This window comes from Alligator mississippiensis, chromosome 7 (assembly GCF_030867095.1).
Source record: "Alligator mississippiensis isolate rAllMis1 chromosome 7, rAllMis1, whole genome shotgun sequence".
Taxonomy (NCBI): domain Eukaryota; kingdom Metazoa; phylum Chordata; order Crocodylia; family Alligatoridae; genus Alligator; species Alligator mississippiensis.
The window spans coordinates 809,730-824,433 of NC_081830.1; the positions used below are offsets into that span (position 1 = coordinate 809,730).

The 14,704-nt window shown below is 60.2% G+C and overlaps 3 protein-coding genes across 4 annotated transcripts; 2 read left to right on the forward strand and 1 right to left on the reverse strand.

Moving 5' to 3' along the window:
• Positions 1-6,272: 6,272 nt before the first annotated feature.
• On the forward strand, positions 6,273-7,808 carry LOC102570634 (serine protease 53). The gene is made up of 3 exons (XM_019495411.2): positions 6,273-6,521; positions 6,897-7,122; positions 7,440-7,808. Exons 1-3 carry the CDS (start codon positions 6,480-6,482, stop codon positions 7,514-7,516), a joined length of 345 nt encoding a protein of 114 aa, XP_019350956.2. The 5' UTR covers positions 6,273-6,479; the 3' UTR covers positions 7,517-7,808.
• Positions 7,809-9,063: 1,255 nt separating this feature from the next.
• On the forward strand, positions 9,064-11,806 carry LOC102568768 (perforin-1). Its single transcript, XM_059731300.1, has 2 exons — positions 9,064-9,599; positions 10,245-11,806. Exons 1-2 carry the CDS (start codon positions 9,064-9,066, stop codon positions 11,377-11,379), a joined length of 1,671 nt encoding a protein of 556 aa, XP_059587283.1. The 3' UTR covers positions 11,380-11,806.
• A 118-nt stretch (positions 11,807-11,924) lies between these two features.
• Positions 11,925-14,185, reverse strand: LOC102569004 (nuclear protein 1). Of its 2 annotated transcripts, none has more exons than XM_019495443.2 (3): positions 13,962-14,185; positions 13,490-13,647; positions 11,925-12,895 (listed from the first exon to the last, which is right to left on the reverse strand). In XM_019495443.2, the coding sequence occupies exons 1-2, from the start codon at positions 14,062-14,064 to the stop codon at positions 13,508-13,510; spliced, it is 243 nt and encodes an 80-aa protein (XP_019350988.1). In that variant the 5' UTR covers positions 14,065-14,185; the 3' UTR covers positions 11,925-12,895; positions 13,490-13,507. The 2 variants fall into 2 exon arrangements, with proteins under 2 accessions (XP_019350988.1, XP_006265773.1); XM_006265711.4 differs by having other exon boundaries at positions 11,925-12,900; positions 13,962-14,181.
• Between the last annotated feature and the right edge of the window lie 519 nt (positions 14,186-14,704).

Genomic DNA, 14,704 nt, shown 5'->3' on the forward strand with positions numbered 1-14,704 from the left:
CCATCTACCGTATTTCTGAATATACAATGCATCTACAAATACAAGACATGTCTTGGCTGGGGAAGGGAGAATGAAGATGTCTTCTTTCAACCTTGCTGGTGTGCCTCCATTTCCTCCCTTAACGGGCAGCTGAAGAGCCAGAGGCTATACCGGCCCAAGAAATAGGGCAATTACCATATTTCTGAGTATATAATGTGCCTACTAATATGACACAGGTCTTGTCTGGGGAAGGAGGAATGAAGAGGTCTCCATTCAACCTCACTGGTGTGCCTCAGTTTCCTCACTGAAGGTGGGTCTGAAAAGCTGGCTGCTCTGATACCCCGCAAAATGGACACCAATCTACCATATTTCTGAGTATACAATGCACCTACAAATATAACATGTCTGGTGTGCCTCAGTTTCCTCACTTAATGGGGAGCTGAAGAGCTGAGGGCTATGCCAGCCCAAGAAACAGGCCAATTACCATATTGATTAGTATACCCATTTACCTACAAATACAACGTAGATCTCACTTGGGGAAGGCAGCATGAAGGCATCTGCTTTCCACTTCGCTGGTGTGCCTCAGTTTCCCCACTGAAGGAGGTGTCTGATACCTCCAGAAACAGGCCCCTCTACCATATTTCTAAGCATACAACATGCCTCAAATATGACTCACGCCTGCTCTGGGGGAAAGTGGACCGGAGAAGCAAGCACTTCTGCCTTCCAACCTAACCAGCCTGCCTCAGTTCCCCCTCCCCACCCTGCCTCAGTTCCCCCCCGCCCCTCAGTTTCCAGGCAGGGGGAGGAAGTGATGAGGTGGCTGGTCCCCACCCAGGCCCGTGGGGCAGGTGAGAGGCACGTAGTTCCCGTATCAATGCCCGGGGGGGCACAGCTGCGGTGAGGCAGGCGTGAGCAGGCGGCTGGCACACGCCCGGCTCACGTGGCTGTGAGGCTGAGGCGTGATGGGGCAAGACGACCCAGGGTGCATATAAGGCATGGGCAGTGGGCAGCGGAGGCGTTGGGCAGGATGGATGGATGGAAGGCGGGGACCCTGCTGCTGCTCCTCAGCTGTGAGTCTTGGGGGGCTGATGGGAAGTGGGGGGAAGGCGGTATATGGAGGAGGGAACCCAGGTTCCTGGGCTCCCAGCACCCTGCTCTCACCCCTCAGTCCCCCCTGTCATCCCAGAGAGCCCAGGCGTCCACGTCCCCCCTCCCTGCTCTAGGCCCCCCACTCCCCTTGCAGAAAACCTGGGGTCCGGGCCCCCCCAGTCTAGCCCCCTGCTCCCCTCACAGACACTCCAGGTGTCCGGGCCCCCAATCTGGCCCCCACCCCCAACCTGGAGAACCCAGGCATCCAGGTGCCCAGGCCCTCCCTTGGCAAACACACAGGCCGGACCCTGGGCGGGGGCCTGGGCACCGCCACCTGCCTGTATCCGGGTGCTGGCTGGCGCTGTGCCGGCTCCTAAATCCCTTGGCCCCAGGGGCTGGGTGGAGCCAGGTGGGCGGGGAGGGAGGGGCTGGACCTTGGACCTGCTGGGGACGTGCCCCTGGGCCAGCTGGCGTGGGGTGGGGACCCAGGCGTCTGGGTTCCCAGCAATGCCTGCCCCCCAGGGCGTGTGTGCACGCGTGTCCCGGATGCCTGGGTCCCATGTGTGGTTACGTGTGTGCATCCATCCCTCCCCGAACACCTAGGTCGTGTGTGTGTGTGTGTGTGTGTGTGTCCTGGACACCTGGGTCCCCTCTCCAGCCTCTCTGCCCCCGCACTTCCCCTTCCCAAGGTGGTGTGGGGTCGGGGTGGCCGGGGGAGCTTCCCCGGCCCAAGGCAAATAGCTCAGGGCGGCGGGAGGGCGGGTGGCAGGAAGTCCGGCCTAGGGCTCTTCCCCTCTCCCAGCTGAGGGGAACCTTTCTGGGGGTGGGGGGAGGGCTTGGAGGGAGGTCCTGAGGGGGCACTACCACTATAGGGGTGACCGCAGCACAGGCAGGAGGGCGCTGTGTCTCACCCCTGCATGGGTGTGTCTCTCCCCCACAGGCCTCCAGAGTGGAGCCGCAGCCTCAGGTATGAGCCCCCCAAATCCCATAATCCCACCTTCAAATATGCATTAATCCATATTAATCATTAATGAATCCCCCTGTTAATTAATCCCCTGATTGATTAATACCCTTTTAATCCCTTTATAATACCCTAACCTGTTTCTAATCTCTCTAATCCCAGACCTTTTCCCCCACTCTCTCTACTCCCCCATCCTGCTCCGTCCCCTAGGCCCTCCCACTCCCTAATCCTCTAATCCTATATCTAATCCTCCCTTGTGGTATGCCCCGCCACCCCCACCATTGTACCCCAGTTCCCTGCCACATGACCCCCCCACCACGTCCCTCGTCCCTGTATCACTCCCCCATATCACTCACCCCGGACCCACAACACACACCTGGAGGCACACTTCCGGTTGCAGCACACTCACATGCACTTGTGCACACCTAGATGCCTAAAGGGTGCAGCACACGCACACACAGAGAACCCAATGTCTCACACACACACACACACACACACACACACACACACACACACACACGATGCCCAAAGCCTTGGCCCATTTCTCTATGCTATTAGACCCCACTCCCCTCGCAAAGCCAGGGATAAAACCCAGGTGTCTGGGCTCCGCCCCCCCACCCCCCCATCCTGTGGATCCCTGGGGGCAATACTCGGCTTCCCCTCACTTCCCAGCATTGGATTTGGGAGCCAACCAATCACCTCCCACCCTTTCCAGGCCCGGCCTGTGGCAAGCAGCGAGTCCTGACCCGTGTGGTGGGAGGGACCAATGCCGCGATGGGAGAGTGGCCATGGCAGGTGAGCCTGCAGCTATCGGGTGAGCACATCTGCGGCGGATCCCTCATCAGCAGTGACTGGGTGCTCTCAGCCGCCCACTGCTTCGAGGGGTGAGTCTCGAGCCACGCTGGGGTTGATGGGGGCTCTGGGTTGGGGGACCTAGGACACTGGGTGCATCATCTCCAGGATGGGGGACCTTGACTATTGGGTGGCTCCTCTCAAGGTTGGGTACCTGGACCACTGTGTGCCTCGTGTCTGGGTTGGGTACATAGAGCACTGAGTGCATCCTCTCCGTTTTGGGGGACCTAGAACATTAGGTGTCATCTCTAGGTTGAGGTATGTAGAGCCTTGGGTGTGTCACATCTGGGCTTGAGGGACCTAGAACATAGGGTGCATCATCCCTGGGTTGGGGACCTAGAACACTGAGTGTCATCTCGAGGCTGAGGTACCTAGAACACCAGCTGCTTGAGTTACCTAGACATTCACCCATACCATCTACTGATTGGTTAACCTAGAACCTCAGATACCATCCTCTGAGTGAGTTACCTAGAACCCAACTGTGTAATCTCCTGATTGGGTTACCTAGATCCTAACATGGGTCATCTCCTGGTTGGGTCACCTAGAGCCTTACGTGTCATGTCCTGGCTGGGTTAGCTAGAATATGACATGTGCCTCATCCAGGGTTGGGCCACCTAGACCGTGGCAGATGTCATCTCCAGGTTGGGAAATCTAGAACAGCCCCCCCCAAAAGCAGGGGTCTAGAAGAGTCTAGGCTGGCTGGACAACCTAGAACAGGAGGTTTTGGGTTCCAGACCCACCCACTGTAGAACCCCAGTAAGAGGAGAAGACAGAACCAGGGAATGTAGGGTTCAAGACCCACCAGGAGGACTCAGCTGTGGGTGGAGGGAGGTGGTTGAGACCTGATCTAGAACCTGTGTCCCCTATCCTCTCTCAGCAATGCCAGCACCGGCGATGTGTCCTCCTGGAGGGCAGTTCTAGGTCGACTCAAGCTGAATGGGGGGAACCTGCCAGGCCTGGAGCGGAAGGTGTTGCATATCATCATCCATGAGAAGTACACAAACTACCAGGAGGGCTATGACATTGCCCTGGTGCGCCTGGCACAGCCCGTGGCCTTTGGGCGGAACGTGGCCCCCATCTGCCTGCCCCGTGCTGGGCACCGTTTTGCCTTTGGCGCCCCCTGCTGGGCCTCTGGCTGGGGCCGAGTGCAGGAGGAAGGTGAGTAGAGGGTGGTGGAGGCATCCCATTGGACAACACCAGGTGAGGGGTGAGCCCCTGCTTCTCGCCTGGATTGCCCCAGCAGCCACAGAGAGTCTCCATTGGGTGACTAACTGTGGTTGAGGACTTCCAACCACCCCGACCCCACAACAGCAATGGAGAGTCTCCATTGGGTGGCCATCGTGGCCATGGCCAATTACAGTAGGGGGTTTCCAAAAGCCCTGACCCCGCAACAGCAATGGAGAGTTTCCTTTTGGTGGCCATCTTGGCCTTGGCCAACTACAGGAGAGGGCTTTCAAAAGCCTTGACCCCACAACAGCAATGGAGACTCTCCATTGGGTGGCTACAGTAGAGGGCTTTCAACAACCCCAACCCACAATAGCAATGGAGAGTCTCCATTGGACAGACATCTTGGCCACAGACAACTGGGATAGAGAGCTCCCAAGAGCCCAGCTCCCAACAGTGATGGGCAGCCATCTTTACCATGGCCAGCTAGGGTAAAGGGCTTCCAAGAGCCCATCCCGGCAGCAACATCGATGGAGACACCCCGTTGGGTGACCATCTTGGCCACTCCCAAATGAAGTAGAGGGCTTCTAGCGGCCCCAATCCCCACCCAACTATGATGGAGAGTTTCCATTGGGTGGAGATCTTGGCCATGGCCAGGTAGGGTAGAGGGTTTCTGATCCTGCCAGCCAGGATGGAAATGTTTCATTGGGTGGCCATTTTGCCTGTTGCTTCCAAAACCCCTCATCTCACCATGCGCCACCTCCAGGGGCTCTGACCTGCCCCAAACTCTCTCTCTGACCCCCCACAGTTCTCCTTCCTCAAAACCGGCCCCTCCAGAAGGTGGAGTTGGACCTCCTGAGCGCCGACACCTGCAACTGCATCTATGCCAACAACCGACAGAAGAAACTGGCCCGGCCAGCTAGGCCGGGGATGATCTGTGCCGGGTACCAGAAGGGGGGCAAGGGGCTGTGTCAGGTGAGAGGGGCAGGAGAGGGGGGAGATAAAAGAGGGCAATATACCCTGTTCCTTGGCTCTGAAGCTCCCTGGCTCCTATAGGGTGACTCTGGGGGGCCCCTGGTGTGCGAAGAGGACGGGACGTGGTTCCAGGCTGGGATCACCAGCTTCTCAGCTGGCTGTGCCCGAGACAACAGCCCCAATCTTCTGACGGAGGCCACGGCCTACGCGGACTGGATCCAGCACCACACTGCGGGGGAGGCGGCTTTCGCCAAGCAGATGGGGCCACCGCAAAGCAGCTCTGAGGAGGGGAAATGCTCAGGTATGGGGCGGGGGCACTGAGAGCCTGGACACCTGGGTTCTTTGGGAGGGCAGTGGGGTGAGAGCAGAGGGGGAGGGAGCCCAACACCCGGGTCTGGGGTAGGGAAGGGTGCGTACAGATGGGAAGGTGGGTGCCCAGACACCTGGGCTCTCTGGGAGGGGAGTGGGGGCTGGGCTCTGGGTGTCCAAGCTGGGCAGGGGAAGTGGATTCATGATCCCGGTGCACCCCTCAGGTTGTGGCATGATGAAGGGGCCCCCTGAAGGGCCATGGCCCTGGTACGTGAGCCTGCACTTCGAGGGCAAGCATGTGTGTGGTGGGGCCCTGGTGGCCGAGCGCTGGGTGCTGACAGCAGCGCACTGCTTCATTGGGTGAGTGCCGGGGGCGGGAGGCGCTGGGGTGGCTTCCCTCCCAGGGAACCCAGGTGTCTGGGCTTCTGGTCCCCCTGCTCCCACCTCGCACCCCAGAGAGCCCAGGTGTCGGGGTCCCAGCCTCCCCAACACCCCCCCGCCACCCCCCCGAGAACCCAGGCATCCCAGAGAGCGGCGGGTCACCCCTGTGCATCCTTCTCCTGGCAGGCGACAGACCCCCGAGGCCTGGAAGGTGCTGCTGGGGGCAGTCCAGGAGGGGGCGGGGCAGCACTGGTCCGAAGAGAGGGGCGTGGCCAGGCTGGTCCTTCATGCCGCATACATCCAAGTGGAGGAGGGCCGTGACCTGGCGCTGGTGGCCCTGGACCGGGCAGTGGCCTTTGGGGAGCGTGTGCGGGCCGTGTGCCTGCCCTATGGCACCCACCGCTTCCAGCTAGGTGCCCCTTGCTGGGCCCGCGGACGAGCCCGAGGTGAGACAGGGGGGTGGTGGGCACCAGGGGGCACCATGCTTCACACTCCATCCATCTGTCCTTCTATCCCTCCATCCATCTGTCCATCCGTCCCTCCATCCCCATAGACATCCAGCCATCCATCCAGCCATCCATGCACTTCTTGCCCGCCCCCTCCAGCACTGGGGATCTGGGGACACTCACTCTAGGGTCACCAATGGCCTGTCTCTCTGGCTCCAGCAGCACGGCTCTTGAAGCGCAGTCCCATCCAGGGCATCTCCTTGACGCTCACAGGCCCTGTGGCCTGTAACTGCAGCTACCAGAATGTGTCCATCTTGCCTGACATGCTATGCACGGTGCCGCCGAAGAAAAGCACCAGCTGCGAGGTGAGACATCCCCCCGGGGAGGCGGACAGGAGGGGAGAACTCCTGGGTCCCATCCACAGAGACCTACTGGGAGGTTGTCCATCAAGGGGAGGGAGGCCAAGGGTGGGATAGGGCCTGTAACTTCATCTGTCTGGGTGTCCGTCCATCCATCCATCCATCCATCCATCCAACCATCCCCATAGACATCCGTCTGTCTATCCATCCATCCATCCATCCATCCACCCACCCACCCACCTACTCCCTGGTTGAAACTCACGCCACTACATGCCACCCAGAAATGATCCCACCAGGAGGAGGCAGATGCCACCCTAGGGAATGTACATCCCCCCCCCCCCCATCCATCCATCGTGTTTCTCCTTCCCCCTCCCCACCCAGGACGACGATGGAGGGCCCCTGGTTTGCCAGGAGAAGGGCACGTGGTTCCTGGCTGGCGTCTCCAGCTTTGGTGACGGCTGCACTTTGAGGCGACGCCCGGCAGTCTACACGGCTGTGAGCTCCTATGAAGACTGGATTCAGGATGTCACACGGGAGGGATACTTCATGGAGCAGCCCCTGCCCATCCCGGAGAGCAGGGATGCTGACAGATGCCCCAAGGTGGAAGGTGAGGGCATGGGGGCCAAGAAGGGGGTGCTGGGGGTGGCGGGCAGGAGGCATTAGATGGGCTTGGTGGGAATGGGTTCGACTTCCCTACTGGTTCTCTGGTCCCAGTTTGTCCCAGTTTGATCCAATTCAGCCTTCCTTAGACTCACTGGGCAATCAGGCTAAGGCAGGTCTGGCCCGTAGCCAGATATCCATCCATCCATCCATCCATCCATCCATCCATCCAATGAACCATTTCATCCATCCGCCCATCCATTCATCCATCCATCCTTGAGAATACCCAATGGCACCAACTTACTCCTCCTTCCTGTTTCATAGGCAACTCCATCACCAGCTGGATCAGCATCTGGCAGCGGCCACTGAGAAGCTCACTCAGCCTTTCAATTGGTGGATGAAGGAGCATCAGAGACCAATTGGATGCCCTCTTTGCCTGTGTCTTCGATGCTGGGGTCATTGGGAATCAAATTCCCACCCACAAATCTGTGACTTGCCTCCAATTGGTTCCCCTAACAACATAGCTCCCCAGAAGTGGCTAGCACATGGGCGCAGAGGCCCATGGGGGTCATGATGTGGCTGGCTCTGGGGTGGGATACGTAGTGCTGGACTGATGTGGGTCTCCTGGGGGTGAGGGGTCCTCATGGATCCTCTACCTGGAGCACCCGGCCAATAAAGTCCTTTGGGTTTGGTTGGAAACTTGTTTGATTGTTTGGAGAGCGGTTTGTTCGTGGGGGGGAAGGGGGCAGAAGCAGGGGTTGGTGAGGAAGGGATTGGATGGGTGTTCACTGGGTGATGGTGGGGTTCCATTTCCCGGTGTCTGTCTGTCTGTGCAACTCCTCCATCCATCCATCCATCCATCCATCCATCATCCCTACACACTCCCTCTCTCCCATACTGAGTTGCCCCCACCACAAAAGTGCCCCTCTTGGGGGGGCATTAAGTAGATCGGAAGGGACCATTATGTCTCCCATGGGGGGAGAGGTAGAGTGGAGAGTCCATTGTGCCCTTTATGCGTTGGGTAGAATGGAAGGGACCATTTTCCTGCTTATGGGAGAGGGGTGGAGAATGGAAGGAACCACAATGCCCCGTTGGTGGGGACCGATCCCATGTGATTGATGGGAAATCAGAGCCATTTTTCCCTGAGGTTTTGGTTCCCCTTGACCATCCGCCCTCCCTCCCTCCCTCCCTCCGTCTGTCCAGGGGGCACGGGATGGTGTTGGGTGGGGAGGCCAGACACCTGGGTTCTCTCTCCAGGTGCCACGTGGGAGTGAGGCTGGGGAAGTGACAGCAAAGGAGGATGGGAGCCTGGACACCTGGGTTCTCTGTGCAAGGAGTGGGGGCTGGGGGGGGGGCGGGATTGGCTGCAACCCATTCCTCTTCCAGTTTCCCAACAGGGCTGGGAGTGAACCCAAGTGTCTGGGTGACCTGACCTGGCCCTTCTCCCAAGCTGGGGCAGGCTGGGGGGGGGGGGGGGGGGAGGTGGAGGGCGGGATTAAAGTCCAAGGGCTTTAGGCTCAGACTTAACGGGACCGAGAGGCTGGAGCCTGGGGATGGAGCTGGGGACTGCTGGGCCCAGGACCCCCCGACAGAGCAGGTAACCCCCCCCAGACCTCCCATTTGCCTCCCACCCCCAATCTTGCACTGTGGTTGGGGGGTGGGGGAAAGAGAGAGCTCCATGCTTGGAAGAATGGAAGCCCAGATGCCTGGGTTCTCTGGGATGGGGGGCAGGACCAGGGGGGCCTGGGAGCCCAGACACTTGGGTTCTCCTGGCAGTTCTGGGAGGGGAGTACCTGGGGGGCAGGGGATAGGCATCTAACCCTCCCCACCAATCAGACCAGGCTCCCCGTTTCCCTCCTCCCACTTTCTGTCCCAAGATGGTGGCCAACAGTGGGGCGCTCCTCTCCCCTTCTCTCCCTCTAGGTTGCCTTCACCCCCGATTCCCACCATGCCCTACCTACCAGCCTTCGTCTCTCTCCTTCTCCTTGCCCTCCTCCCCGGGGTGGCCCCCCAGTGCCACGTGGCTGTGGCTGGGGAGTGCCTGAAACACACAGCCCCCGTCCCTGGCTACAGCCTGGTTGGGCAAGGCTTTGACATCACCACCCTCAAGCCCACCGGAGCCTCCTTGGTGGACATCAACTGGTGGACCTACCCCAACGGCTCTTGCACTCTTTGCCACAACCCGGCACTGGAGGGGCAGCTCCAGCAGTTGCCCCTGGCTGTGGTGGACTGGCAAGCCCAGGACCCGTGCTTGGAGACCAACGAGAGCGCCGTGAAGCTGTCCCCTCTGGAGGTGGCCCAGTGGGCCAGCACTGCGGTGCAAAACGACTGGACAGTGGGGCTGGAGGTGGATGTCCAAGCTGCACCCGACACCCAGGTGGTGCTGGCTGGGAGCCGTTCCAGGATGGCCGAGATCAGCTCAGAGAAGGCCCGGCAGGACAAGTACGCCTTCATTGGCCGGGAGGTGTCATGCCAGTACTACCAGTAAGAGCCTGGGGGCAGGAAGGAGGTCGTGGGTGGTGGGTGGGAGGGGGGTGAGTTGTGCTGGGATCTCTGGTAGGCTGAAGTTGGGTTGGGTTGGTTTGGGATTGTTGGTGGGTCATGGCTTGCGTTGACATCATGGGTTGGTTGGGGTTGGGTTGGGACCACTGGTAGGTTTAGGTTGGGTTTATGTCATGGGTTGGGTTGATGTCATGGGTTGGTTGAGGTTGGATTGCCCTCATGGGTTGGGTTGACATTATGGGTTGGTTGAGGTTGGATTGACATCATGGGTGGCTTGAAGTTGTGTTGATTTGGGATTGTTGGCAGGTTTAGGGCAGCTTTGGGGTTAAGGGTCAGTTGGGTTGGAGGGTCCTAAGTGGGTTCATGTTGGGGGTCACAGGTTGGCTGCAGTTCAATTGGTCAGTTGGGGTCAAAGGCATGCATTGGGGTTGGGTTGGGATCGCTGGTAGGTTCAGGTGAGATCATGGGTCATTGGGGGATGAGGTCACAAGGGGTTGATTTAGGCCGGGTTTGAGGTTGGTTGGCTCTTTGGGTTGAGGTTGGTTGGACTTGGGGTCATAGGTCACGCTCTTTCCACTTCAGACCGCCCCCAACTGTTCTCACCCAGGCCCCACTGGCCCTCACAAGATGGTGGCTTCTTCTCCACCCCTCTCACCCCCCTCCCCAACTCAGATTCCGCCTGGCCCAGAATCCCCCACTATCCCTGGACTTCTCCCAGGCCCTCTCCGACCTCCCAGACAACTACGGCCTGAGCTCCAGGGAGGACTACCTGCGCTTCCTGGGCATCTATGGCACCCACTACCTAGCCCTTGTCCACGTGGGTGGCCACCACCAGGAAATCAAGGCAGTGCCTGTGTGCCGGGTGGCACTGGATGGGCTCACAGTGGACCAGGTCCGGGACTGCCTCGACGTGGAGGTGGAAGCTGGGTTGGGTGGTGGGCAGGCCAAGGTGGACAGCATCTATGCCGTCTGTGAGAAGACCAAGGCGGCATTGGCCAAGAGCTTCCATCAGGTCTACACCGAGAGCCATGTGGAGGCAACCGGCGGCCATCACCACGTTGACTTCCTCCTCCAAGGAGGAAGAGGTTCTGGGGCCTATGCTCGTTGGGTGGAAGGCCTCAAAGCCAACCCTGGGCTCATCTCTTACACTCTGATGCCCATCCATGCCTTGGCAAGGAAGGGTGACCCACGGCGGGCCTCTCTCCAGAGGGCTGTGAGCCAGTATGTCCTTGATGGGGCGCTGTGGAGGAACTGCACCCATCCCTGCCCCCTGGGCACCCAACGAAGCCCGTGGGACCCATGCACCTGCCTGTGCTCAGAGGAGGTGGGGTGGGATGCATCCTGCTGCTCCCGGGAGCGAAGCCTGGGCCAGCTCATGGTGACGGTGGTCAATGCCAGTAGGCTCTACGGGGACCTCGGCACCCAGTCAGATGCCTATGTCAAGGTGTTTTATGGGGGGCAGGAGCTGCGGGCAGACACAGTGTGGAACAATGACAGCCCGGCATGGGGGGTGGGACTGGATTTTGGGGTGGGGCGGGTAGACGGTGAAGACGGGCTGAGGTTGGAGGTGTGGGACGAGGACAACGGGCATGATGATGACCTACTGGGGGCCTGTGGGGAGATGCCTGTGGCTGGCGCCCCCCAGTCTCGCACCTGCTATTTGGCCTATGGGCAGCTCCACTTCCTGTACCGCCTCCAGTGTGGGCCTGGCCTGGGTGGGCCCCGGTGCCAGGACTATGCCCCCCGGCCCCCTGAGATATAACTGCCCCCCCAGGGGGCTTCCCCTCTTCAGGTCCTTCAGCCCCATAACCACATGGACTGGGGCCACAAAGCGGGGAGGGGCCAGGAGGAGAGAGGGGGTGATGGGATGGGTCCACCTGACCCATCAATGACCCTTAGGTGATCCCAACAAATGATCCCATCCATAGCTCCACCTACCAATAATGGCAACCCAATCCTAAGCAAGGACACCAAACCTAACCCAGCCAACCAATGACACCAACCCAACTCTAACAAATGACCCCACCCCTAGCCCAACCCAACCCACCGATCTCCTTCCCTCAGGGCCTTCCCCTTCAAACCCTGTACACACATCCCTGGCAGGGAGGGAGTCTAATTAGGGTGACTTCCAAGGTTCGTTAGCAGTAATGAGACAACGGGCATCCGGCCTGTGGGGGGAATAAAGGCATTTGAGTTGACCTCCTGCCAAATGTGTGTGTGTGTAGCCCTCAATTGGGGGGCTAACCCCTCCACTACCCACAATCCCTTGGCCCCTCTCATTCCTGAAGAAGTCTCAAGAAACATGAATTTTCTTCAGAACTCCCCCCCATTTTATTGACTATTTTTCACCCCGCAACAGTGCCGGGGCCAGAGGAGGGGCAGCTACAGAGCTACCCACCCCGTGCCTTTCCTCACCCCTTTTTGACCACTCTGAGCCCCCTGGGACCTGAGGTTCCCCTGTATCCAACATGGCTGCCGAGTCGGGGTGGGTTCACTGGTTGTCCTGGCGATGGTTTCAATATGGCCGCCTAGGCCAAGAGTTTCCACTGGTTGCCTTGGTGATGGTTTCAATGTGGCTGCCTTTTGCAAGGGGTTCCACTGGTTGTCTTGGCAATGGTTTCAATAGGCCGCCTTTGCCAAGGGCTCAAAATGGCTGCCCAGACAAAGGTGTTGAGCATGGTTGCTATGGGCAGGGGGCCAATATGGCCGTCTTGGCAACAAAGTGAACATGGCTGAAATGGGGATGGTTCAGTATGGCTGCCTGGGCAGCGGGGGGGGGAGTGTCAACATGGTCACCATGGTGATGGTATCAATATGACTACCATGAGGAGGGTCAATGGGGTTGCCCAAGAAAGGGGTGGAGTTTGGTTCCTATAGGGGGTGGTCAAAATGGCTACCTTAGCAACAGGGTCACCACGGTTGCCATGGCAATGGGATGAACATGGTTGCCATCAGAGGGGTTCAATATGGCCACCCTGGCAATGGGCCCAAGATGGTGGCTGCAGGGAAAATTCAAAATGGCCATCTTGGTAATGGGGTGTCTAGGACTTCCAAAGGGGGGGTTCAAAATGGCCACCCTGGCAACAGGTTAAACCTGGTTGCCATGGGGGGGTCAAAAGGGTCGCCTTGACAACAGGGTCACTGAGGTCACCGTGGCAATAGCGAGAACATGGCCACCAGGCCCAATGGGTGGCAGCCATCTTGGTGTGTCTGTCCGTGTGTCCGTCTCCGTGTCGCCGTGTGCCATGGGGTCCGGAACCGGGTTCGCTAACGAGGCTCTGAGCTAACGAGGGGGGTGGGGTTAGTGTCGGCCATCTTGTTCCCTGCCATCCCCCATCCAGCCTGGCGTTGTGGCTGGCGGCCATCTTGGGCCCCATTACCACCATTTTGTGCCCACCCCAGTGCTGTTCCCCATTGCTGTGGGTGATGATGGCCATCTTAGCTCCACTGCCATGCCTTATGGTGGCCATCTTGACTCCTGGCCCATGCCTAATGGTGGCCATCTTGGTTATTACTTCCAGCCCCCTGCCATGCCCAAAGGCGGACATATTGACTTCTACTCCCACCTGTTTCCATGCCTAATGGCAGCCATCCTGATGCCTGGCCCGCTTCCCACAGCCTTGCCTTGTGGCAGCCATCTTGCTTGCTGCTCACCTCACTATTTCTGCACCCAGTGGCGGCCATCTTGGTTCCCAACTCTTTCCCCACTGCCGTGCCCAAGAGCTGCCATCTTGGTTCCCGCTCCCATCCCTAATGCCAGGCCCCGTGGCGGCCATCTTGACTCCTGCTCACTCCCCCATTCCCATCCCCCATGGCGGCCATCTCGGTTCACGCCCCGCTCGTTCCTGCGGGCAGCTGCCATCTTGACTCACCTGTGGGCAGGGCTCCGCTCACTCCTTGCCCGCCCGGCGCCGCTCCGATCGCTGCAGCTTGGTGGCCAACTTGCGCTCGTGCCCAGCTGGGCTGGGCCGGTTCGTGTGGGCTGCTGCCTCCCGCTTGGTACGCCCTTTCCGGCCTCTCCCATCAGGCACTGGGATGGCGGGGGGGGGGACACAAATGGGGAGGGGTCAGAGTTGGGTGTCCCCCACTCCCACCCGCAGCTCCCTGCACCAGTGCCCCCGCCCCCGCCCCGCAGCCCCCCACAGCAGTGCCCCCGCTCCCGCCCCGCAGCCCCCCACAGCGGTGCCCCCACTCCTGGGTGCTCTGGGAGGGGAGCGCGGAGCAGAGGGGCGGGAGCCGGACGCCTGGAGCCTGGCTGCCATCTAGTGACTTCGGACTTTATAGCCAGACTTTATAGCCAGGGATCGGGGCAGGGGGGGCCGGGCCCGGACGCTGGGTCCTCACCCGCGTAGCGCTCGGTCAGGCTGTAGTAGTCGCAGGCGTCCAGGTACCGGCCTTCAAAGGGCGTCGGGACCAGGCGGGCGGCATCAAGCCGGGCCGAGGCCATGGCCTATTGCAGGCGGGGTCGGGGGTCCTCGAGCTGGGGGTCCCTGGGGGCGTCGGTCTGTGCAGCAGGGGCTGCGTCCGGCTGTCTCCTGGGGCTGTTTGTGTCTCGCTGGGTCCTGCCCCCCCTTTATAGACCAGGCCCCGCCCCCATTGCATCATCCGTCTCCCCCCCAGGCACCCCCCCCCCCCCCCGTTCCTGCCCCACCCCCAGAACCTTAAAGGCACAGGGGGGCCCCACTGCTGACCTGCATCGCTCCCCACGGCGGTGCCCCCACGCCGAGCCCGCACCCCCCTACGGTGCCCCCACTCCCGCCCGCCCCGCCGGCCCCCGGCCAAGGTACACATGGGGAGAAAAACAACCTCGGGTCACGAGGGGAGACTGAGTCAGGACTCGGCTGAGCCCTCCCCCCCCCCCAGCCCTCCCCCCCCCTTATTGCCAGGCCTGATAGAGAGGCGCCTGAGCTGGGAATCATTAACTGGGTGCCCCCCCCGCAGCCCCTTCTGCCCACAAGAGTTTGTGGGGCTCCCCCATCAGACAACCCAGGGGGCCGGGCTCCCAGAATCCCCTGCTCCCACCCCCCAGGAAAGGGGGGACCCCCCATATTACAGGGGTACGGGGAAGGGGGGGCTATTTTGGGCAG

What these genes read in the sequence shown, in the direction of transcription:
- LOC102570634 (XM_019495411.2), top strand. Translation starts at nt 6,480, where the DNA reads ATGCTATGCACGGTGCCGCCGAAGAAAAGCACCAGCTGCGAG. An exon ending in AGAAAAGCACCAGCTGCGAG is followed by an intron (nt 6,522 to 6,896) that starts GTGAGACATCCC and finishes CTCCCCACCCAG; the next exon opens with GACGACGATGGAGGGCCCCT. An exon ending in CAGATGCCCCAAGGTGGAAG is followed by an intron (nt 7,123 to 7,439) that starts GTGAGGGCATGG and finishes CCTGTTTCATAG; the next exon opens with GCAACTCCATCACCAGCTGG.
- LOC102568768 (XM_059731300.1), top strand. Translation starts at nt 9,064, where the DNA reads ATGCCCTACCTACCAGCCTTCGTCTCTCTCCTTCTCCTTGCCCTCCTC. An exon ending in GTGTCATGCCAGTACTACCA is followed by an intron (nt 9,600 to 10,244) that starts GTAAGAGCCTGG and finishes GGCCCTCACAAG; the next exon opens with ATGGTGGCTTCTTCTCCACC.
- LOC102569004 (XM_019495443.2), bottom strand. Translation starts at nt 14,064, where the DNA reads ATGGCCTCGGCCCGGCTTGATGCCGCCCGCCTGGTCCCGACGCCCTTT. An exon ending in CCTGACCGAGCGCTACGCGG is followed by an intron (nt 13,648 to 13,961) that starts GTGAGGACCCAG and finishes CCGCCATCCCAG; the next exon opens with TGCCTGATGGGAGAGGCCGG.